The following is a 24251-nucleotide window of genomic DNA, read 5'->3' on the forward strand; positions in this document are numbered from 1 at the left end:
ACGATCCCTAGACGCTGGAGATCTCCCAGCAACGGCGGTGGCGCTGCACGGCCCCAGTCGCGCCCTCCAGGGACGCATGACTGGGAAAGGTGGGGGTCCAGGGCGGCCGGTGGGCCCCGAGTCGTGGGTCCGACCGCATCCGGGGCTCCGGGCGCTCATCGGAGCCCGCAGCAGGGCGGGTCCCACTGTTGTGTTTAGGAAACTTCCGGTATTGAGTGAAAATACTCCCACCAGACTAGGCAAAAGGAAAAATAAGTCTGAAAGCAGCCGCTTGACGCGGAGCCTCCGGAACAGCAATTCCAGCGGAAGACGGTCACGAGCAGCTCAGCAGCAAAGAGACCAAACAACCAGCTAGTGGATTCATATCATCCATTAACCTACCAAAACGGTAAGAAGCGAGGAACAGTCAACCTCGAATTCCGTTAACAACAGTGACTTCTAACATAACTATCCTAAACAGGAAACAACACGATCTCTCCGCTCCCTCCCGAGGGCCAGCGCTTCCGAGCATCAGAATTTCACAATATCGCGAGAACTTGTGGCTCTCACGTGTACGCACACGGCCGGATCCGTCGCCAAGTGACCGGCTCAGATCGAGAAGATGGGGGGGGGCGGGGAAAGAAGTCGAGAGAAGGAAGGCGCTATCAGGAAGGAGGGGGCCAAAGGAAAAGGCGGAGACGTGGCGGGGCTAGGAGGGGCGGAGAAATCGTGTAGGCACCGCCCTTCACGGGGCTTTCCCCGGAAGCGCGTCATCAGCTCTATAAGTGAGGGTGCGTAGGCCGCCTCGCCCTTTTACATCCGGGAAGCGTCGGGTTTAGGTACAAGTGCGCAAGTTGTGTTTTGTGAGCTAAAATGGTAATTGAGTCGAAATTGACTGTACTGACTAAAATGCAGAAGATTCAGGATTCTTGTTGCATTCGTAGCCCGGGATCAGCTTTAAAAACCTTTAGGTTTCCAAGCATGCGGGGACTTAGGTGTAAGTTACGTCGCGGGAGGGCCACGTGCAGCCCTGGATCCTGACTCCTGTGCGCGTGGGCCACGGTCCCTTGCATGAGGTTCCGTGCACTGGTGAAGGTCAGTCTCGCCATCGGTGTCATAAGGTCACCTTGAGTCCACTCTGACCATTGCGTCACAGCACCCTGAGACCCTCCAGAGTTTCATCCGGATGGTGAGTAATAACTTCAACAGTTTGCTTGCTGAATTCGGCATTGTGAATCTCCATGTATCTTTGGGACCTGTCAGATGTGGCAGTCTCCCTTCCTAGCCATGGAAGAGCATATTCTTGTTTATTGGCAAAGCTGTCACCATTTAATTGGTATCAGATTCTGACTTGCACAAGTAACATTCTTCACTGTTAAAAATCTGGAGGGTGCTGGATGGTGGGACAGACTTCTCTAAAATACTGTTAAAATATTTTTAGGAAGCTGAAGTCGTTCCGATGGGTGATGGAAACAGGACAAGGTACGTTTCCTTTTTCATATTCTCAAATTAATCTGAAACCCCTAGCGCTAAGACGTTGGAAAGCTAAAGCTGGTCTGATATGCTGGCCTTTTGTAATTTAAAAGAGGAAATAGTCAGCTGAGTTAATGACTGAGACCTTATAACGGTGAGATAAATACTCAGATGGAAATTTTGTGATGGCTGATTTTTTTTTTTTCTCTTGCAGGTATCAAATCCAAAGTGATGGATGAAGTCTTAATTGGCATTCTGCAGTAGATTATTAAACTTAAATCTTGGTTGAGGGAACGAGTGTTTGGAATAATGTTCTAGAAAGTAGCAGGGCACCTATTTTCAGTGCATAACTGAATTTTTAAATTGTTATTTAAGGTGATTCCTTGATAAATAAAATGCTGATTCCATGTGAGTGTCTCTTGACTGAATTATTAATAGGTGGAAAGACAGTTCAAAATGGTGAACAGGACACCTCTTTACTGTGCTCATATGTAAGCCAAATTTCTATTCAAAGGTTAATAGAGCATTTGGGAAAAATTTGAAAATTAGCAGGTTACCCACAAGGGGGCGGACAGATTTTTTATGCCGCGCAAAAGATTAAGACAGCTGTACAAGGTGAAAAGTTATGTGCTTTATTTACACAAATATGCACTGAACACTTAATATCTTTTAAAAGTCACACTTAAGACAAAATTTGCTATGATAAAAGCATGTTATATAAACAGTGTGTTCTACTTCAGGATTGATCAAACTGCAGGCTGCCTGTTTACTGCCTTTAGGTTTGCCAATCCCAGATCTACTTAAAAATTACAAAAAGTTGTCTGCACCAGCACTGTAGATTAATTACAAGGGCAGGATGTGAGAAAGTTTCAATAAAGAAAATATTTTCTCACCTATATTGCACGTTTCTTCCCAAGCCCTTGTGCAAGCGTGCACTGTATTTTAATGTAAATGCTGCTTTAAAAAACTCATGGGCTTTTACAAAACGCTATTCTGCTGAACTAGAGTTGTAAATTTGCAGAGTAGTAAAAGTATAAAGCACCTTTAGGTTTGTACCAGTTTTCACAAAACAGGATTTACAAAAGGCATAACTGCAGAAAAGGTGAAGTACCTTCATGACAACCATTTTAGAGGATTATTTAGAACCATCCTAAGGTTCCTGCTAGCCTCCAGTTAAGTTTTTTTTATTTTTTGAGAGATAGCTGGAGTGCAGTGGCAAGATAATGGCTCACTGAAGCCAATCTGGGCTTAAGGGATCTTTAGCTTCCAGAGTAGGCAGGACTACGGGCATTTTATTTTCTTTTAGAGATGGGGGTCTTCTGCTGCCTAGGCTGGTCGCCAACTCCTGGTCTCAACTGATACTTCTACCTCACCCTCCCAAAGTGCTGGGATTACAGGCATAAACTGTTGCACCCAGCCTTGTCAATCTATTTTTATATTAGGGATTTGGGGAGGGGCCCATGATATTTGGAGAAACTCTCATGTCTGGAAGTGCTACTCAAGTAATTTGAGTGTACCTTTTTATATATGAGCAAAGACATTGTGTTACTACCAAGGATGTGCCATAAAGGTGCATAATAAGCAGCTAGCCCTGTACCGTTAGAGAAACAGCCAAAGGTGTAAGAACCATAGTAAAGAAAAAATACCCACTCACCACCCCTGGCACCCCTTTTTCTCATCTTGACAAAAGTCTGCTTTCCCATTTGAAAACTCGGGATACACTACAAAATCTTCCTGGCTTTTTGCGAATTGTTGCACATAGTGCCTGCCATATACCATGGTTGGTGCATAAAACTGGAAGTTATTTTGGGTAACTTCAATGTATAGGCTAGGAAAGCATTTTTGCTAGTGTTTTAAAGGTTGTATCAGGTTAGTCTTGGGAAATCTACAGATGTAAGTCAGTTGCAGGAAAGTTCCAGTAGATGGCACTCTTCCATCACATGGTCCAGAAAACGTGGACGAGTTAGAAATGATTAGAATTATTATGTGGGATAAGTTAGGTTGTATACCTAACTAGCATTTTTTGTTACCAGAAAAATTAATTTTGCTAGTAGCTTATACACAGTAACTAAAACATTCTCGTAGTTTCTATAGCGGTTGACTCCAAATAACATTACTTAATTTGAGAATGTCTTGTGACAAGCAAATGTTCTTGTAGCTTAATGATCCCATTCAGGCCTATAAAAAGATTTCTTGTCTTTTGAAATATTTAAGCATAAATAGAAAATAATACCACTCTTGAGTATGGTAAAGGGTATTTTATGTCAAATATGGGTACTTGGTATGAATGTGTACATATTGATTCAATTATAAGGAGTTGTCAATCCAAATGTAAACAAAAAAAGGCTTATTGTGAAATCAGTGTAGAATAATCTAGAATGTTGAGAAATAGGCAGAGATAAATAAGGCTCAAATAATAATAGGCTTAGTCTATCTAGTGAAATCTGGGCAGACAACAATGCTAAGTATGGATAATCAGTATTACACTACACTGAGGTATCTGTAACCAAAAATATTCACATCACAAATTCTCAAAAGCAGCAAAGGGTACACAATTTCTATAACAACACAAAGCACAAAACATGGATCTCAGTCCCTGTTGTCATCTCTGGCTGAGTGTTGATATTAGAGGTTGAAAGTTTTCCATCAATTTCTTTAAATACTATTTTCTCTTGAGGTTTCCAAGAAGAATTACAGTTTGGTGACACTTTTTATCCAAGGTACGAAGGCTGAGACTTTGGTATAAACACCAGGAGAATCCTTGACCCCACAGCCATACCCCCAGGAAGTCACCCCATATACCACCCAGCTCTCTCCAGGCCGTTCACACATGAGGGGTCCTCCACTGTCTCCCTGGCAGCTGTCCACGCGTTTGTGTTCACGGAGGTTTCCAGCACAGAGCATTCTCCCTGTAAACCGACCCTTATAGCGTTCTTCACAAAGCCTCTTAGGAAGTAAGGGGATGGCTGCTTGTTGTAGTGTTCTTGAGTAGGCTCGTCCTGTCCAGACCAAACATCTGAATTAGTCAATGGGATTCCAACTATTCTTCACAACATTTAATAGTTTAATGCACACTTAATAGTCTTAAATAAAATCCCTGTTGTGGCATTCATGTAATTAAATGGGTGATAACTAAATGACATGTAATGTCAGCTGCCTTTGAATGTTGACACACACCCATCACAAGCTTATCCTGAAATGGCTGAAGAATACTGAGTAACACTTATGGACTTAGCTATAGAGAAAGGCAACCTAAAGAAAGCAGATTAGCGCAGGCTTTAGTGTTTGAATTCTGTACATTAAAAAGCTGCGAATGCATTCATGCTAGTCTTGCATTAGCCTTCATTCATACAGGATTTGTCTACTTCATTGAATTTAAGAAAGCACATAATGTGGCAACAACTGACCTAAATAGGAACATGGTATTTCAGAAATAAAACATTGCACAGACTTCTCTATATACATACAGGCTTAAATTTTAACCTCCTGATGCTAGTGTACTCTATTTGCTGATAAGTAGACTAGTCTTTTCCTGATTTGCCTCATGGATCAACATTGGATACTAGGAAGGCATATACCCTGACTTGATTTTATTATATCATTCAGAAATGTTTCCTCCCCCCAGTTTATCTCAGGTTAGGTCCTAATGGTTTTTTAATATTCTCTATCTGCTACAGATATTCTACATTTTGCTTCTATGACATAGCATAATTCTGAAGTCCAGTTTTAGTGTAGTATGGGATAAAAAAAAAAAAAACACTGAGATGTATTTATATTTAATTAATAAAACCTTATTGAAACTATCACCTGTAGAAATATATTTGTTTGACACAATTTCAAAAATACACTTAGTGTAATTGTTATGAAGAGCAATCAACCTATCAATTCTCCTTATTCAAAAGTCATTTATAAATTGAGCACCTAATATACGGATGAGACCTGGGGTTGTTTCAAGGGCCCATCCTCAGCAAGCACGAGCTACTGTTCATTGATTTAACTTTACTGCAACACAATACAGAAAACTGTATTTGCCTAAGTAGAGCAAGAGTGAAAAAGAAACTTCAAATTCAGCAGCTCTGCCTGTTCTTTCTCCCCCCCCTTCCTCCTCCCTCTGCCTTTCTGAGAGGGGATCTGTTCTGTAAGAATTCTCCATTTAGTCTGGCAAGGCTCCACTGCAAATAAGCAAACCATCAAATAACAAAGCTCTTTGCTCCACAGGTAATTGAGTTTCTGTGTTTGTGCAAAAGTTGTCACTGGAACCAACACACCTAAGGATATGAAACTAGATTATAAGCAAGTACTTCACACTTGGCAGAATTTCCTAACAACTAAACCTGAACACATTAAAGACTTTAGTGCATACCCAAATATGTGGATAACCATACACAAAAAGATGTCCAACTTTCATTTGTTTCTTCATATGATTTATATTACCTGTGTCTCCCCATCCTGTTATGTAACAATTGGAGGCCGTTTTCTGTGGCCTCTCTCTCCAGAGTGGTAAACAGGCGGGTAAAACATGGCTGCTGAATCTGGCACATTGCTCTTCTGGCCCTTGTAATCGAACGAGGGCAATGTCATAGTCACTGCTGTCAGGTCGATAGTCCCGGTGAATCACAATCTGTTGAACTCCAATTTCTTCTTCAAACTCTTCCAGCACCAGAGTGTGATAATCCCCAACCCGAACAGCATAGTTCCTTGTGCTGTTCCCATACCTGAGAGGCAGAGAGAGATAATGAGAGACTTGCTTCAGATACTGGAATTCGGTGATTGTCAGCAAGGAAGGTTAATGGAAATACTATAAGTCTTCCTTCCAAGTAATCAGCCCTTTTGTAAATTTATCCTTCCCATTTCACCAATCACTCATGGTCCTCGACTTAAAACCCATTGTCACCTCTTGTCTTCATTCATTTCATTATGTCATCTAGGTTACCACCTAACTGTATTTTCTGAGGAACAAATGCAGAAAACAAGGGCTAATCATCAACCTGTCATTTCCCCACCAAATGAAAAAAGGTCAAAACAGAAACAAATAGTATAGGACAAAATTATAACTTTCAATTCACTTTCAAGACTGTTAGTTCATCAGGAAGCTCCATGAGGGCTGAAACTTTCTGATCTAACTTTTTATCCCTCAAACCTTAGTACAATCCACTTTATTCCTTGTAGCTAGATTCAACTACTCCCTTTTCCTGTGAAACGAATGCAAACCAAAATTATATTTTCAGGTCTTTATATAGTCATTATAGTCTTTCACCCCTTATGAATCTTTACTTGGATGTTACATCAATAAAGCTTAATTTGGCACCTTTAAATTTAAAATTGCAACCTAGGAAGTCCTAGCCAGAGCCATCAGACAAGAAAAAGAAATAAAGGGTATCCAAATTGGAAAAGAAGAAATCAAACTATGTTTGTATGCCAATGACATGATCTTATACAAGAGATAAAAGATTTCTAGTCTGGATAAATGAATTTGGTAATGTTTTAGGATACAAAATCAACACACACAAATCAGTAGCACTGCTATACACCAATAACGACCAAGCTGAAAATCATATCAAGAACTCAATTCCATTTACAATAACAGCCAAAAAGCTAAAATAACTAGGAATATATTTAACCAAGGAGGTGAAGGATCTCTACAAGGAAAACTACAAAACTCTGATAAAGGAAACTGCAGAGACAAAAATAAAAAAATAATAAAATCGCAACCCACCTTTCTTTATCCTCCCCTTCCCCAGCACTCTTAATATCCTAATCTGTTCTACTGTTCCCTTTTGTTTTAGGACCACTTTCTAACAAACCATCTAATCAACTATTTATTATGTTTATTGTTCTCTCTTTTCCAGCTGCTTGAATAAAAGGTATACCAAGCCAAGAATCTTTCTCTGTTGTATTCATCGATAAATCTCAAATATCTAGACTAGTGATGCCCCATTAAGTCGGAATGCAACATGTTTGATTTAGTGAGTGAATGAATGAATGTTTATTGTTGATGTATATTTTTTCCATGAGAAACTATTCAATTAAAATAGAAACAATATGTACTAGATTGATGGTGCTCAGTTTGTTTTTGAACTATCATAGCTTGAATATTCAAATAACCTTAAGTAGGGCTCTACCTATAAAGCAATATATAATATATAAAGTAACATATTTATATTAAATAACATATAAAGTAATTTTCTTAACTATATCAGCTCAAAAATTAAGCAGTGTAACCGAGATGATTTGGCTTATACAGCTACCTACTATTAATCTATAATACTAATAATTTTCTGTGATTTCTTAAGACTCTCCAGTATCAGTCTTAAGTCATTACATAACTTTAAAGTTCAGAAGCTTTCTTATACAGTTTGCCTAAAGAATATGCTCTTGTAGGTTCCACTTAAAAATTGAAGGAAAGTTTAGGATTATTTCACACCCTGAAACTGTAAAAAGTAACAGTCATGTAGAACAGTCACATTATTCAATTTAATCAATTTTAAATAACTTTTCTATTTTTGTGTCCCAATATTAATAGTATATTATAAATATTCAATATACCTTATTAACAATATATTCAGGCATTTCAAGTAAAACCCCAAGTTATTTAACTCTTTTCCAACAAGAACAATTGTCAATACATCTATGAAAGTGCTGCTGAAATGTTGCATATCTATTTTGAATAGAATTTTTAAAAATTAGCTGGGCTCGGTGGCTCAGCCTGTAATCCCGTGCCTTTGGGAGGCTGAAGTGAGTGGATTGCCTGAGCCCGCGGGTTCGAGACCCGCCTGGGCAGCGAGACCTCATCTCTATAATAAATCAAAAATCAGCCGGGCGTGGTAGCGCATGCCTGTAATTCCAGCTACTTGGAAGGCTGAGGCGGAAGGATCACCGGAGCCCAGCAGGTCGAGGCTGCGGTGGCCGGGAGCGGCCACTGCACTCCAGTCTGGGCGACAGAGTGAGACTCCAACTCAAAAAAAAAAAAAATCATTTAAAAATTTTCTAGAGCTGTATTATCCAATATGACGGCCACTAGCTACATGTGGTCATTTTAACACATTCGGTTAGTCCGAATTGAGATGTGCTAAAAGTATAAAATATACAGAGAATTTTTAATACTTGGTATAAAAATAATACTAAATACATTGTCTCTGTAGATAATAAGAATATTAAATATCTCAATGATTTTATATTAATTACATTGTGCAATAATAATAGTTTAGATATACAAGGTTAAATATATGTTAAAAATAATCTCAGTGTTAAAGTCTTGGGCAATCTTGCCTTAATTTGTCATTTCATACCAGGACAATTGCAATAGTCACTTGAATGGACTTGCTTTCCAAATTTTAACTTTTTCAATATCCATCCTTCACACAGCAGCCAAAATTATGTTTCTGCCTGATAATATAACTACTCTTCTGAGTATATTTCAAGGGATACGCTTGTCTACATGATAAAGCTCAAATTCTTTAAATGATTGCAAACCCATCTAAGAACTGGCCCTTGTCCACATCTTTGATACAGGCCTACCCCTGCCATTTATACTGTGTAAACAGGTGTCTCACAGACCTGTGCATTTATTCAAACTCATTGCAGTATAATTTTTTTCATCCCCTCCATCCTAATATGGCAAAAATTGATTTTATCCAGATCAAATAAAAGATCTCTTAGGAAGCTCTTCCTAATCTCTACTCTGCCTTATAACTAGCCAGTACTTCTTTTGAGCACTCCCAATAGCACATGTTAACAGTTTCTAGGACTTACTAAGATGTCACGTTTCCCAATTTAAATTCTCCTCAAGTACAAGGACTATGATCATTTTTGTATCCTTAGTACCGTGCACCACAGTGCTTGGCAGATAGAAAGTTCTTAATAAAAGTTCTTAATAAAAGTGTGTTAAATGACTTATCTTGAAAGACATCCATGTTCACATATGTAGTTACACTCTCATCCCTAACTTACAGAAACCAAAGAGACATCTTACCAATTCCCATATTATGATTAAACTATCACAGAAGTTTCTATTTCATACAAAAATCCGCACAAAGATCTAATGTTCTTGTTAACACTGATTGTTCATCGGAATCACCTATACTACTTTAAAAAAATGCAAATGTCTGAGCCACATAATCTCTAAAAATATGGTAAGACTGATGTAGGACCATAGATGAGTCAGATTCATAGACTTGAGAACTACTGAACCAAAAACTCTTGAAGGCACAGGCATAACTCCTGCCCCTGCATGCCCAGAATTTCACTGGGTGAAGAAAGCATCCTTTGAGATTACTAATAGATATCAAAATGCAAAAAGTATGCCCATTTCACGCATACACTGTGTCCTTGATTAAAGTAGATTTTGACAGTGTACCCTAAAACTAGTATGCTCACCAATCAGGAGTTAATATTAAACTGAGATGAAACAAAATATTTAGCTAAAAAGAAGGGGGGAAAAAAACCACTATTCTTGTCAAAGTGAAGGTTTTTATTAGTACCTACACTTTTACAATTGTCCTGATTTTTTTTTTTTTTTGTAGTTGCCTAGGCTGCAGTGGCATGCTCATGGCCACCGTACCCTAGACCTGCTGGGCTCTGGTGATCCTTCCACCTCAGACTTCCAAGTAGCTGGAACCATAGGCGTGTGCCACCACATCCAGTTTTTTTATTTATTGTAGAGATGAGGGCTTGCCAAGTTGCCCAGGCTGGTCTCAAACCTGTGGTCTCAGGCAATTCTCTCATCTAGGCGTGAGGTATTGTGCCCAGTCTAGTTGTCCTGACTTAAGGAGATGTACCAGCTAAACTCAGGGAGGGAGTCCCACACTCCTTTAACCCCAATTATTCTTCAAAGAGATTTTATGCTTGGAATTTGAAGAGATCTGACACAAGACAGAAAAGACAGAATTCATTTTCCAGCCAAATTTTTGTCTTGTAGTGTCACTTCGACTAATGTGCTTACATACTTTAGGAGTAACACTTTGACTGAAGTACCCAATATGTTTGTGGACTTCAGAAGCATTCATAGTCTTCTCAACTTACGAAGGAACCCTCTTTCTCAATGTATTTTAAGGTCTTTCTAGTTGAACTTTTGTTATTTTGAAAGACTTTATTATATTCAAAAATGCTTCTAAAACAAACATTTCATAGGTTTGGGCTGACATATCATTCAGTTGTTTGCTTTGCTGAAATGCCTTCAACACCCCCTCAAATAAAAATTGGATGAAATTCTCAGACAAGCTTGAGCAAGAGAGGATCTGAGACACAGCAGTTTATTAAAATCCAATATCCAAGTTTTCCTGAGACTCGGGTTAAAATAAACGACAACAAAAATTTACTAGAATTAAAGTTAAAAGAATGAATTCAGGTTGCTGGGTCACATTCTTTGTGTTTGTTCTCTGCATGTATTCATCTCTCCAAGAAAAAAACAGCATTTTGCATCAGCCTGTGCACATCTGCTACTACTAGAATCTGTTTTTCACTGCTGTCTGGATGAAATTCAAAAAGCAGTTGACTAAAGTCACTTGCATAAATGTCTTCAATTGCTTAGAAGTAACCTCAGTAGAACCTTGCATTATCCTTTACATATGTTTGCTGGCTGTGGTGGCTCACTCCTGCAATCCCAGCACTTTGGGAGCCCAAGGCGAGAGGATTGTTTGAGTCCAAGTGTTTGAGACCAGCCTTGGCAACATAGCAAGGCCTTGTCCCAATAAATTAAAAAATGTTTTAAAAAAGTAAATCCCTGGCTGGGCTCGGTGGCTCAGCTATAATCCTAGTACTTTGGAAGGCTGAGGCGAATGGATTACGTGAGTCTGTGGGTTCGAGACCAGCCCGGGGAACTTGGTGATACCTCGTTGCTACAATAAAAAAATAAAAAAATTAGCCAGGCATGGTAGTGTGCACCTGTAGTTCCAGCTACTTGGAAGGCTAGGATGGAAGGATCGCCAGAGCCTAACAGATCAACGCTGGGGTGGGGGTGGCCGTGAATGTGCCACCGCACTTGAGTCTGGGCGACGGAGTGAGACTCCAACTCAAAAAAAAAAAAAAAAAGTAAATCCCTAACATATATAGCATGTACTCCAGAGATCATTTTAGCATGATTTGTGATATTACATATCTCACCAAAGACCACGTTCTTAAGAACTCTGCTCCACAATGTAGTAGGTCATGATGAAACATGTGAAGCACCTGACACACACTGTGTTCTTCAAAAGTACATGTCATCCCCCTTTGGCTTATCTTTTTAATTACAAAGACCTAGACAGTTCTGATTTTCAGAGTAATTATTTGAAAATTTCCAAAAGCTATGGCATTTCTAGGCAAAAAGTCAAAAGATAAAATCACATAAAGTTATATTCTTAAATCAAATTTAGAGTAGAATTACAGAAATAATAAAGTCTTTGTTTTAGGTACATTCATTCCTCAACATCATGTTTGTTATCAGAATAAGCAATTAAGAGGAATTAGTTTAATATGCAGGAACTTTTCTGTCAATTATATTGCTGCACCACTATAGACACAAGGTCATTTCAGATTTAGGATAGAAAATAGCAAAGCAGGTAATTCATATAATGCAAGATTCACAGGACAACTACAAAAGAATTTAATTCATCAAAGTTTCCACTCAAACTGCCAACAAGATACTGCATTCCAAAATCTGTATTACATTAACACTAAGAAAAATGTAAAAAATTAGATGGAAGATCTTTAAAAAGTGATTCACCAATTACCTCAGTTACTCTTGTTAACTTGGCCTGGAAGTACGTTTTGGACACCTTACAATATGTGAAAGCTATGAGAGAATAAGAGTTAGATGATTAGAGCTCTGTCAGCCTTCACACAAGGCACTCTTAAAGAGACTAGTTTACATGAAATGAATGTAACTAAAATTGGCTTGAAATTTTGGCAATTTTTCATTTCATCCTCCCTAAGCCAACATTTCTAGATTATTCTGATATGAGGATTACATAAATGAGTAACTACTCTGGGAAGGCAAACTAAAACACATAAGAAGTTCTCAGCCCATATAATAAAATAACACAAATGGGAATAACAGTTTGCCTTACTTTCTAGAAATGGATGCTCAAGAGTACTGGTCTATATCTATCACTGCAAGAATTAGGTGCAAAGGAAGGCATGGTGAACAAGAAACTTATATGTATATGTCCAGGGGTTGAGAAAGTGGTGGAAATACAAATAGAAAGAAAAAGGGAGAAAGGGATTGGCAGCAACAAAATACTGCCAGGGTGAGAGTCGGGGATGGGGGAAACACAACATCAGTAAGTGTACCTGATCTCAAACCAGGCAAAGTGGGGACGAAAGGGAGGCCCAAACTTTACCTGTGCGATGACCACTTGTATACCTAATCCTGAATTATACTCCACATCTTTAAAATTAAAAAGTTAATTTAAAAAATTGAAAAAAAAAAGAAAGAAAAAGTGGACAGGGGAGCTAATTTCAAAATATGAAATCCAGTTCCTCTACCTATAGTCCTTAAATTGGACTAAATTATCTTTTACCCTCCAAGAAATTTAGAAGGGCAGTTACCTCTCAGAGCCTAACTACATTGCCTCCATACTATACAGTCTCTATTTTTCAAATTTTAGCATTTCTGTTGATTAAAGAAAGGTTGTTTTAAGGCAAAGTCCTAGAAAAAATTTAGAGTTTATTATAATCATTGGTAACTGGCTCTATGCCTTTTAATAAACTTACTGCAGTAAGATGTGAGTTGTAGCCTCCTTAGGCACTTCAAACAGGAAGTCTATGATATCCCACAAAGATGACAGACCAAGTCAGAGAGATATATAACACATTTGCTAAGCAGTTTTTTCTCTGCTTACATTAAAATAATTTTGCATTATAACCAAAGCATATCAAAATGCTGCATATCATAATCGGCTCCTCTGCTCTTTAATCAACTGCCTTTAACTTAAACCATGCAGATGAGAAGAAATTCCAATGACATATGGAAGGAGTTATCTGTTGATCTAGGTTTAAAATACCACCATACTCTAAAAAGCCCAACATTCTTAAATATATCCACTATCTGGCAACAGAGCCTTCACTTTCATTATTCAACAAGCACTCAGGAGAATCTGCTATGTGCCAAGTAATATAGTAGACACTTGGTGTATAAACAAAATGAGACAGTTACCGACTTTAAGCAATAATCTAGAAGAATGCGGCAAAGGGAAAAATAATAGCATGTAAACAAATAAATCAAACATGCACTCCCCCCCAAAAAAAGTCCTTCCAGGGAACCCGAACGTCAGATCAAAGTTTTCAACCTCAAGTGCAACTTTTTGGAGCAATCTTTTTACTTTAATACTTTAAGCCTTGGACCCCTAAGACTATACCTTTTAGCTGAGATTTGAAAGACAGGGAATCTTCAATAAGAGGAGGATAATCTAAACTTTATATACTGAATTATTTTTCCCAAACTCTAAGCCCCAAAATAGGCTTCTTTGGGTTCTCCATTAGCAAGTGAAATGATAATCATCCTCAGTTCTCCACTTTCACTAATCTAATCTTCAATCCCTCCCTTTGAACCCCAATGTGACAATAGCAAATGTTTGTTTTGTGTTTTACAGTTTATAAAATACTGTCATCTACTTTGCAGATCATTTGCTCTCACTGTGCAACACTGTTATCTTCATTTTCCAGACATGTAAACTAAAGCTCCTAGACGTTAAATTAAGAAGTTAAACACTAACAACTGGAAGAGCTAGAACAGTCACCCTGGTCCTGGTGGCCCACGCAAACCTCCTGTTGTTCTAGAACTAGCTCTACTGATTTCTCTTACAGCCTCTCTACCTCCACTTCCTCTCCTTTCCCATGGTCTATCTTTACTATTATAGTAGTCTTATGACTGGTGTGTTTCCCTCCACTTTAAAAGTATAAAATTAGGTCTCTTCCTTACACTCTCTCTGGTTCCTACCTTAGCTATCTATCTTAGCAGGTAGGAACTTGATAACATAGACCAAATTGAGTCACTCCAGAAAAAGGTATATACATACACATGCAAAGCATTTTCATATACACATGCAAAGCATTTTCATACACTTTTAAGCTCATTCACAGACCCTTAGATTAATAACTTTGCCTTACCCTCTCAGATCTAGCCCACACATCTCCAAATGACTCATCCCCTATAACTCCTCCTTGATTATATTTCAAGGTCAAAACCTTCAATGGTTTCCCATTGCTCAGCAAATGAAAGAGAAATTCACAAGCCTAAAATTCCAGGCCTTTCCTGCTTCACTCCACTAAGTTGACTCCACAAATCCCAGATCTGATATTCCAGGTAATAGCTGCTATCCTTCCAATATGGCTTTTGGTTTCTCACCACTGGATTCTAAGCATTGGAAGTTCTCTACCACCAGCTGCTCCCTATTCATGAATCCAACCTCCCTCTGCTTAAACAGACTCCATAAAAGAATTCACTTTTCTCCCACATACAGCCCACTCCATATTTGAACCATCCTAGTGTTAAGGAAATAAAAAATACACAATCAAAAACAAAAGCATTTTTATATTAAAACAAAAATTATGTTACCTTCCTTTAACATCGGTGATATTTGAAGCAACAGGCAACAAATCTAATCTGATTCCACAGAATGTCTCGTTTTTGCTTGCCCTTCTTAGAGCACTATGTCATTTTTTCATGGTGAGCCACACAGAACTGTGCACAGTTCTCCCAGTTTGATAGACAGCAGTTTTGTCCCTGACAATAGCTTGAGCACAGTTGACCAGAACAGCAGGGCTCTTCAACGCTTTTTCTGGACAGTGTTCTGTCAGTGATACCCAAGATTGAATTAATTTCATGAGCAACCACATTACATTGCTGACTTGTATTATGGTTGTAGGACACCAAAACCCACGAGTCTTTTTTGCTTGTGTTATATTTAAGCCAAGTTTCTTGTATCTAAAGATATTTTATTTCATCTTTATTCTATATTGCTTGCTAGAATCAGCCTATCATGATTTTTTGCCATCATGATCCTACCTTCCAACACATACCTTGTCCCTTCCAGTCTTCTGGCATCCAAAAATATAGTTAACTTGTCATCTGTACTCTTTTTCAGCTTAGCAATTAATATGTTGAACAGGACAAAGATACATATCTGTCAGCTTCATTTATTCTTCCCAATTATCATTCTTCAAGTATCCAGACCATAGTCTATGAACTAAGCAAGTGGGTCTTAACCTTTACTGTACATAAGGATCACAGAGGCCTGTAATCCCAGCACTTTGGGAAGCCAAGGTGGAACGATCACTTGAGCCCAGGAGTTTGAGATCAGCCTAGGCAACATAGTAAGACCTCATCTCTACAAAAAAAAAAAAAAAAAAATCCAAAAATTAGCCGAATGTGGTGGTGTATACCTGTAGTCCCAAGGTACTCAGGAGGCTGAGGCAGAAGGATCACCTCCACTGTAGCTCATAGCATATGCCTAGAAATAACATAGCATGTGCCTAGAAATATCAAGGGCTCAATGATTAATGGTTAAGTTAATGAATGAATATAATCTGTATTGTTTATGCCTCTCATGTAATACAGGAATGCATTAAACTGGCATATAGGTGAACTCCCACACTTAATTATATTCCAGATATTGTAGTTTCTATATAAATATAGATTTGCATCCTCTGCAGCACCTTGAACATGGAATATTATTGCATAAATATTTATTGCAATACAAAAGTGGAAGAAAACAGAGATCCCTGAAACAAGGATATATGAGAACTTGGCATATGATAGAATTAACATAAGTCAGTGGGTAAAGAATGGAATATTCAATAAAAAGTGCTGGAGAAACTATCCATTAAACAAAGATAAAATAAGGTCCCTTCCTCACACCATATAACATACATAAAAATAAACTGGAAGCTTTTGCACAGCAAACAAAACCATCAAAAAAGTAAAGAGACAACCCACAAAATGGGAAAAAATAGATGCAAATTTTGTATCTGACAAAGGTCTAACATCTAGGATCTATAAGAAACTCAAACAAAGTGAAAGAAAACAAACAACCCCATTAAAAAGTTGGCAAAGGACGTGAACAGACACTTCTCAAAAAATGACATACAAGCAGCCAACATACACATGAGAAAATGCTCAGCCTCACTAAGGCTCAGAGAAATGCAAATCAAAACTACAATCAGATACCACCTAACTCCAGTAGTACTGCCATCATTAATAAGTCAAAAAACAACAGATACTGGTGCAGGTACAGAGAAAAGGCAATGCTTCTACACTGTTGGCAGGAGTTCAAGCTAGTTCAACCTCTATGAAAATTCCCAAAAGAATGAAAAATTGACCTTCCATATGATCCAGCAATCCCTCTTCTGGGAATATACCTGGAGGAACATAAATTGTTCTGTAAAAAAGACGCTTGTACACACATGTTTACTGCCATACTATTCACAATAGCAAAAACATGGAATCAACCCTACTGCCCATCAAAAGTAGACTGGATAAAGAAAATGTGGTACATATACATGATGGAGTATTATGCAGCCATAAAGAAGAACAAAGCCATGGACTTTGCAGCAAATTGGATGGAGTTGGAGACCATCATGCTAAGTGAACTATCATAGAAACAAAGAACTAAATACTGCATGTTTTCACTCATAAGTAGGCCCTGAACTTTAGTCACATTAGCACAAGGGAGGGATCAGCAGTCACTGGGCACTGCTAGAAGAGGGAGGGAGGGAGAAGAGCACGGAACACATGACAACACAAGTGGTACCTAGTCAACTACCAGGGGGAGTGAGGGCCAGTTGGAGGCCCAGACTTCACCTGCATGTAGCCTACTTAGGTAGTTAATCCTTACTTGTACCCCACATCTCTATCATAAGGTAAAATTATAAAAATAAATAAACTGGAAAAATATTAAAAATCAAAATACGAAAAAAAAAACTAAATTTTTTTTAGAAAAAAATAAGAGAACATCTTCATTGCATGGAGCTACGGAAAGACTGTTAAAATAAGAAACACCAGGGAACAAAGGACAGCCCAAACTTTACTTATATAATAATCACTTACGTACTTAATCCTGAATTGTACCCCACATCTTTAAAATTAAAAAAATAAGAAATACAGAGCTTTTATAAAGCTTTAAAGAAAAAGATGACACATAAATTTATTAGAATATTTTTTATAAGAAAAAGACCACAAATAAGTAAAAAGTCATGTTCCAGATTGGGAAAAATATTTGTCAACACACAACAAAGACCTTGTGCACAGAACTATACCCAAAACTTTGAACTGCAGTTACAGACAATTCAGTAGAAAAATAGGAAAAGAATATGAACACAGAATTCATGAAAGAAGAAAACATTAACCAGGGAATATAATTGAAAAGAAACCCTAAAACTGAGATTGTCAAAAATTACAAATTTTAATAGTATTAAGTTTAGGTGGGTATGTGAGGAAAGAGGAATTTATATATTGCTGTGATATAAACTAATATAATTGCTTAAAAGGGCAAATTGGTAGGACTTAACAACACTGAAGGGAACCCAGCAAGATATCCCCACATGTACACACTCAGTGAGTGAGACATGCACCTAGTTGTTTACAACAATACTGTTTACATAACAGTGAAAGAATGGAAACTACCTAACTATTCATCAGTAGGAGAATAAATAAACTGTGGTTTAGTCTTCTAACAGCAGTTAAAATGCATATGGCAGTTAAAGTAAATAAACAAAATCTACATGGATGGATTGCTAATACTTAATGAGGCAAAGGTATGCACCATATGATACCACGTAAGAAAAAATGTAAAACAAATTTTTTCTTGGAAAAACTTTTCAAAAATACGTTACACATTTTAAAAAACCTTTTATTATGATAAGTTTCAAACACACATAATTATAATAGTATAATGAAAACTCTGTGTTCTCATCATCCTGCCTCAAAAATTATCAATATTTTGCCAAGCATTGTTATACATTTTTAAATACCAAAATTAATGCTGAGGAAAAGGCATTAACCAAGGTCCACAAAAGCACACTGGATGAGAAAAGAGAGCTGGGTTCTGTTATGGGAATTGCCACCATGAGCTCTGTGATTCTGGCATGTTGATTTTCCCTGTGTAGTCTCCCCTCTGAACTGAGAAGACTTCAGAATGGATGGATAAAATGTCTGGGACTAGAAAAATAATCAAGACTAAATATACGAAAGACAAAAATGAAATAGATGCAACCTGACTTTCTAGAAGCTACACACACAGAAAGCTGTAAGACACAAAGCACCAAGCCTCAAAGAATCAAAAACACTAAAACTACGCCCTATCCCTTAACATTCATAACTAAATAATCTGAGGTCTCTTCTACAGGGATATGATTTCACCCTGATATGTTCTTGGGGGGAGTACTAACATGGCTGCCTCTTTCCCCAAAACCCTTCTCTTTTCCCTCAATCCAGCATTTGTTTTAACATCAGGATAGCAAGTGGCTTTCTGAGGGCTCTCTTTGCTCTTTGTGTCACTTCTCTCACTTCCACAGGGCTGCTGGCAAAGACAAGGAAAGCTTATAGCCTGGCTCTGATACCTCAAGTGCTGTAGAGCATAAAGGGAATGGAAGAACTGGTAAGAGTCAGATTGAGTTGTTTGGAAAGGTGGCCACATACCTCTTGAAACAGTGCGCTGCTGTAAGGACCCAGCAGCTACTCAGGAGCGTAGCGCCACAGAGAAGCCTGCCATCTCTATAGGATGACTTCAGCCGAAGGGAAACCTGCCAAGGCCAACCGCCCCTAAAAAGAAAATGAGCCACACATCAACACCAGCAAAAGGCAGAAAAGCAAAGGAAAACACCAGTGAAAGCAATGGCTTTCATGACTTTAATCTTGCAGGCTTGGGTAAAGAAATACATAAGGACCTCCAGGAGGTGAGATCCCTTCCCACTTTGAGAAAGAGCCCCTACAACTCTAAACAGACCAGTCTAAGCAACTCTAAAGATTTGCTTAAAGGTATTTGTGTGCATCCACCAATTTGATATTTGGAAACAACTTGAGTCTTCTTTATAGTTCATGGTTTGAAATAATTAATTTATCTCCTCACTCTACCTTACCTGACCAGTCTGAAGAAATATTCAATAAGCAAAGTGCTGGTTTTCTATTAGTAAGTTCAACAAACAAAACATTTATATTAAAATGTATCAAATCGGAAACAAATATATTCTAAGTTGGATGAAACTTTGTAGTTGTCCATTTTGTTAAGGTCTCCTGTTAAACTATTTTGTTTCTGCCACATAACCTTTTCAGCAACACATCTAATTTCTTAAATCATTAGCTAGGAGCACAAGAACATGGTCTATATAAAGTAAACATAGGGGAGAATGACAGTGAAATTATCAGTGTAATCTTTCTCTTGTTTATAAAACAAAATGAGTAAAACAAAGCCCTTAAATAATGTCCCCAGTTTATAACACTGTATGAGTATAAATAATTCTGTAGTATGAAAAAAATCTCCTTTGAAAAGATTGCTACCTTAAAGAATTTTTCCCACCAATGATACGCTTCTGCCGACGGTGTAGTAATCTCAAGCCACAAACAGATGAGAGAGACCCTGAAGCAGAAAGAGGTCATTAATTAAATTATCATATTGCTGATGGAGGGGTAAAAATATAAGTTTTTTTTTACCCAACACCTTGGGTAAAATGCTTCCTCATCTATTTTAAAATGTTTTTATTTAGAGAACTTTCTGGAATCAGACAGATATGAGACAAGACAGACAAATTTAAAGCATAAAAGGGAATCTGCTGCTACTGCTGAAGGGGACCACATGGAAAGCACAAGAAAAACCTTGAGAAGCTTCTAAGAGCAAAAACTGCTCCCCCAGCTTACAGCAGCAAGGAATGAGAGACTTTAGTTCTACAACTGCCAGGAACTACATCTACATCTGTCTAGCAACATGAATGAGCTTGGAGATGGATTCTTCCCAACACCTTGGGTAAAAAATCCAGCCCCCGCAAGACCTTGACTTTGGTATTGTGAGATCCTAAATTGAGTACCTAGCCCAGCCCACCCAGACTTTTGACTGTTAGAAACTGTTAGATAATACATTTGCATTGTTTTAAGCCACTAGTTGGTGGAAATTTGCTACAGCAGCAACTGGAAACTAATATCATGTCCGTTTCTGAGAGATCTCCAGGTGTCACTCTGGCATTTCCTCTGGTCAGATTCTGTCTACCTCCCTGGGACTCCTATTAAACTCAATTCTCCTAACTTTTGGCCCATCCTATGACTTCCTATACCATCCTATAACTTATTATAATATTCATTGACATCCTGTAACTCCCATAAGGCAAACAAGAATCCTACAGCATCCTATAACTTCAAAGATATACACATCCTACAGATGTGGGAAGCAAAAAAAAAAAAAAAGCTTTTATTCTGCAAATTATAGGGTAATTTTTCCTATAATAAAAATAAAGTTTTCTTATTTGACCAAAAAACAATAATTTGTAACTTTATGACGTTGCTTATCCTTCAGCTGTGAGGGGCTCAAGGGCTACTGAGGTGGCCTGGGCTATACATCACCCTTGTAGGTACCGGAATCTCCTTCTGATTATGGAAGCTGTTCTGGAATTTAGGAACATTAAACAAAATAAAAGAACTGCAAAGCCAGTAATGGACTAAAATACTTACTTTCCACATACAACACTGTTTCAAGACATATATAAAATGTTACTCAGAAAAGCAAAGCACATTCCCAGGATAGAATTCTGATCTGAATTTACATTTACTCAGTGTATTAACACATGGAAAAGGTTTGCTAAGCCAAATTAAGTGGTCAACTGTATTTAAGGGTATATTGTCAAACCTCTCAAGGTAACAGACTTGTCAAGAACATACAAAAGAGAGAACTTAAATTAAAAATATAAGAAAAGGTGGCATGCAAAAGAAGGACAAATATAATAGGTGTGACTAATTTTTAAAATAATCTTAGGAAGTAGAAGAATGTATACATAGGTACTTTATTTCTTTGGTTAAGTATATGTGTATAAAGTATAGATATGCATTGTTTATCTATTTGTGTAAGAAGAGAAGGGTGGGAATGTGGCAAGTACAGGAAGACCTAACAAGCACTAATGATTTCCCATAACAACCAGGTAGAAGGGAGCCTAGCAGGGAATCAGCAATAGTTACTTCTTGATGGAGAAAAGGGTTCAACAATGTGTATCAATATGGTTAATTTGCCAAATGATCTCAGAGGCATGTTGTCAAATTTTAACCTTCATCTCTTGGAATATGAGGCCTCTAGATGACACTGCAAATTATAAGATATCAGAAAAAACATAAGTTTCCAATAAATGTTCCAAGTCCGGTTAATGTATACGAAGCCAAGAAAAGGAATGATGCAACACTGAGCAAGCACAACTTAAAGTTTATATCATCCTGAGGCAAAACACCAGGATGCAGGAAAGTAAACTCTATTTAAAGCCATACAGTTAGAAAAAATTAAAAAGCAAAATGAGGTTCATTTATTTTAAAAAGCCCATCAGATGACCATAACCAATGGCTTGCGTTTGAATCACCTTATGGAAGTCACTAGGTCCTGAGCTTCAGCATAAAATCAACTGTTAATAAACCGATTCTGTAATCTAGCTAGTCTATGTTGTTACTTGAGGTATGGTAGCATTGCCATGGAAAGATACCAAAATAAGTATTGCTACAATTCTAGAAAAGCATAAAAACAAACATATAAACAATAAAGAAATAAACATGGTATTTCATATTTTAGAATAGGTTTATATAGAAGTGTAGTAAAACATTTTACAATTATTTAATTTTTTTGTTTTTCAACTGCCTAAGAAGTTTGACATAATCCAAAGAATCAGTTATGTTCAGTTTGTAACTGTAGTTTAAATTACTGAAGTGAATTGAATAAATTAAGTTATAATCAGGATTTAGGGAAAACTGGCTTACCAAGTCATATGACTTGGTAAAGTTTTATGTAGACAGAGAGAGACAGAGAGATAATATATATAGTAATATATAGAGAGAAAGTCGTATGTATATATTATATTTATAATAAAACAATCCAAAATAAAACAAGCACAAAAGAGTTGTAAGTGTTCTTTCCACATTCAAAAGCCTTTCAGATAGGAAGAATCATATTAACAGCATCCATAAACTTATTGCACTGCCTTTGTCAGTTACTAAAAAAATGATACAAAACGAGAATACTCAAATATTGATACACTTGATCTTAACAAAATCCAATGCCTCAAAGCCATGAAGTTTCAATCCAGATAAAAAAATTATTATTCTTTTTATAACCACAGATTTCTGTAAAATAGCTACTTCTCTCATTCACTTATTTAAAGAAGAATTTGTTTCCTAAATATATACTCAGAGCTTTCAAGAATTCTATTAATTTGAAGTATGAAATATCTATTTACTCTACCATACTAAAAGATTACTTCTCATTTTCCTTAAATGTTTATTTACATTTCAGAGAATAACATCTGTAAAAGAAAATTTTCTTTTTGAAATTCATTGTAAAAATTATCTCCGGTGTTTAAAATATTAGTAAGAGTGAAGTGAAAAGGTGCGTTTGTTTGATTCCTGTCCATATTTTCATTTCTTTTCTTTCTTTTAGAGACAAGGTCTCACTCTGTCACCTAGGCTGGAGTGCAGTAGCACAATCCTAACTCACTGCAACCTCGACCTCCTGGGCTTCGTCTCAGCCTCCCAAGCAGCTAGGACTTGAGGCATGTGCCACCACGTCTGGCTAATTTTTTCTTTCTTTTTTTTTTTTTTAGAGATAGTGTCTCATGATGTTGCCCAGGCTGGTCACAAACTTCTGGCCTCAAGCAGTCCTCCTGTTCCAGCTTACCAAAATGCTGGGATTACAGGCATGAGCCACTGAGCCTGGCCTCTTTCCTTTTTATGAAGTAAATATCAATTCTGAGTCTTCAAGGATAGCAAAACCAGCTACAACTTTATTACATCTAAAGAAGGAAATACAGAAATGTCTGAGAATGTAAAAAGAAATAATCTCAAAGATTTCAAGGCCCTATAAATCCACTTCTACCCCTGAACATTGCTCTCCCTGTCGACTTCACCTTGGCAAGCTTGAATACCAACACAAGTAACAAGGGCCTATATACATTCTTGTTCCTTTTGTTATCAAAGTACTGCTTGTAGTAAAGAAGTGGGGATGAGTATTCTTTGATTTGTTTCTGGCCCCAGAAGGTAACTTACCTTTATTACTGTTACCTGATGCTTTTTTGCCAAAATAATCACAAATAACTCCTGCATCTTCACTGTGGCGGCAGTTGTGTCTTCCAATATCTTGCTTGATACAGTCAGCCAAGGACCTCTCATTTCCTGTACACTTCACATTATCCATGTGAATGGGTCCTTTTCCTTCCCCAAAATAAGCCATGGTTCTTGCTCGGGCAGGACCCCTGAAAACAGACCATTCATAAGGATGAAGAGAATCAGTTAATCATACATCTGAATAAGTCACAACATATACTCACATTCAATTTTTTCCCTTACGTTTTACATTTTAAAATTTGTGTCTCCAGTGTTAAAAACATTAAACCGCACTTATTTCATGGTTGTCAAAAAACTTAAATAAAAGAGCTATAACCACATCAGATGCCTCTAATTTAACTTCTGCTTAAGAAAGTCACATTTAATGTCACATGAAAAAATCATGAGTCTTAAAATCTCATTTAAGCAAGAAAAAGCCCTCAAACTTTTATACTTAATTATTATTATTTTTTTTGAGTTGGGATCTCACTCTGTCGCCTGGACTGGAGTGCAGTGGCAAGATAAGGGCTCCCTGCAGCTTTGATCT

General features: G+C 37.5%; 1 protein-coding gene and 1 long non-coding RNA gene across 2 annotated transcripts in view; one reads left to right on the forward strand and one right to left on the reverse strand.

The window, feature by feature from the left end:
• Positions 1 to 791: 791 nt before the first annotated feature.
• On the forward strand, positions 792 to 1861 carry LOC103254991. The gene is made up of 3 exons (XR_503998.1): positions 792 to 1168; positions 1421 to 1461; positions 1667 to 1861. It is a non-coding gene; the product is annotated as an uncharacterized LOC103254991 (long non-coding RNA).
• A 1771-nt stretch (positions 1862 to 3632) lies between these two features.
• LOC103254994 (neurotrypsin) overlaps positions 3633 to 24251 on the reverse strand; it is a 44777-nt gene continuing 24158 nt past the window's right edge. Inside the window, exons 5-9 of the mRNA XM_008052969.2 lie at positions 23648 to 23853; positions 19925 to 20003; positions 19067 to 19189; positions 5887 to 6167; positions 3633 to 4451 (exon numbers count right to left, since the gene is read on the reverse strand). Coding sequence (XP_008051160.2) covers positions 4144 to 4451; positions 5887 to 6167; positions 19067 to 19189; positions 19925 to 20003; positions 23648 to 23853 — 997 coding nt within the window. The 3' untranslated portion in view covers positions 3633 to 4143. The remainder of the gene's footprint in view (positions 4452 to 5886; positions 6168 to 19066; positions 19190 to 19924; positions 20004 to 23647; positions 23854 to 24251) is intronic.

This window comes from Carlito syrichta, unplaced genomic scaffold (genome assembly GCF_000164805.1).
Source record: "Carlito syrichta isolate Samal-C Ts95f unplaced genomic scaffold, Tarsius_syrichta-2.0.1 Scaffold287740, whole genome shotgun sequence".
NCBI classification, from domain to species: Eukaryota; Metazoa; Chordata; class Mammalia; order Primates; family Tarsiidae; genus Carlito; species Carlito syrichta.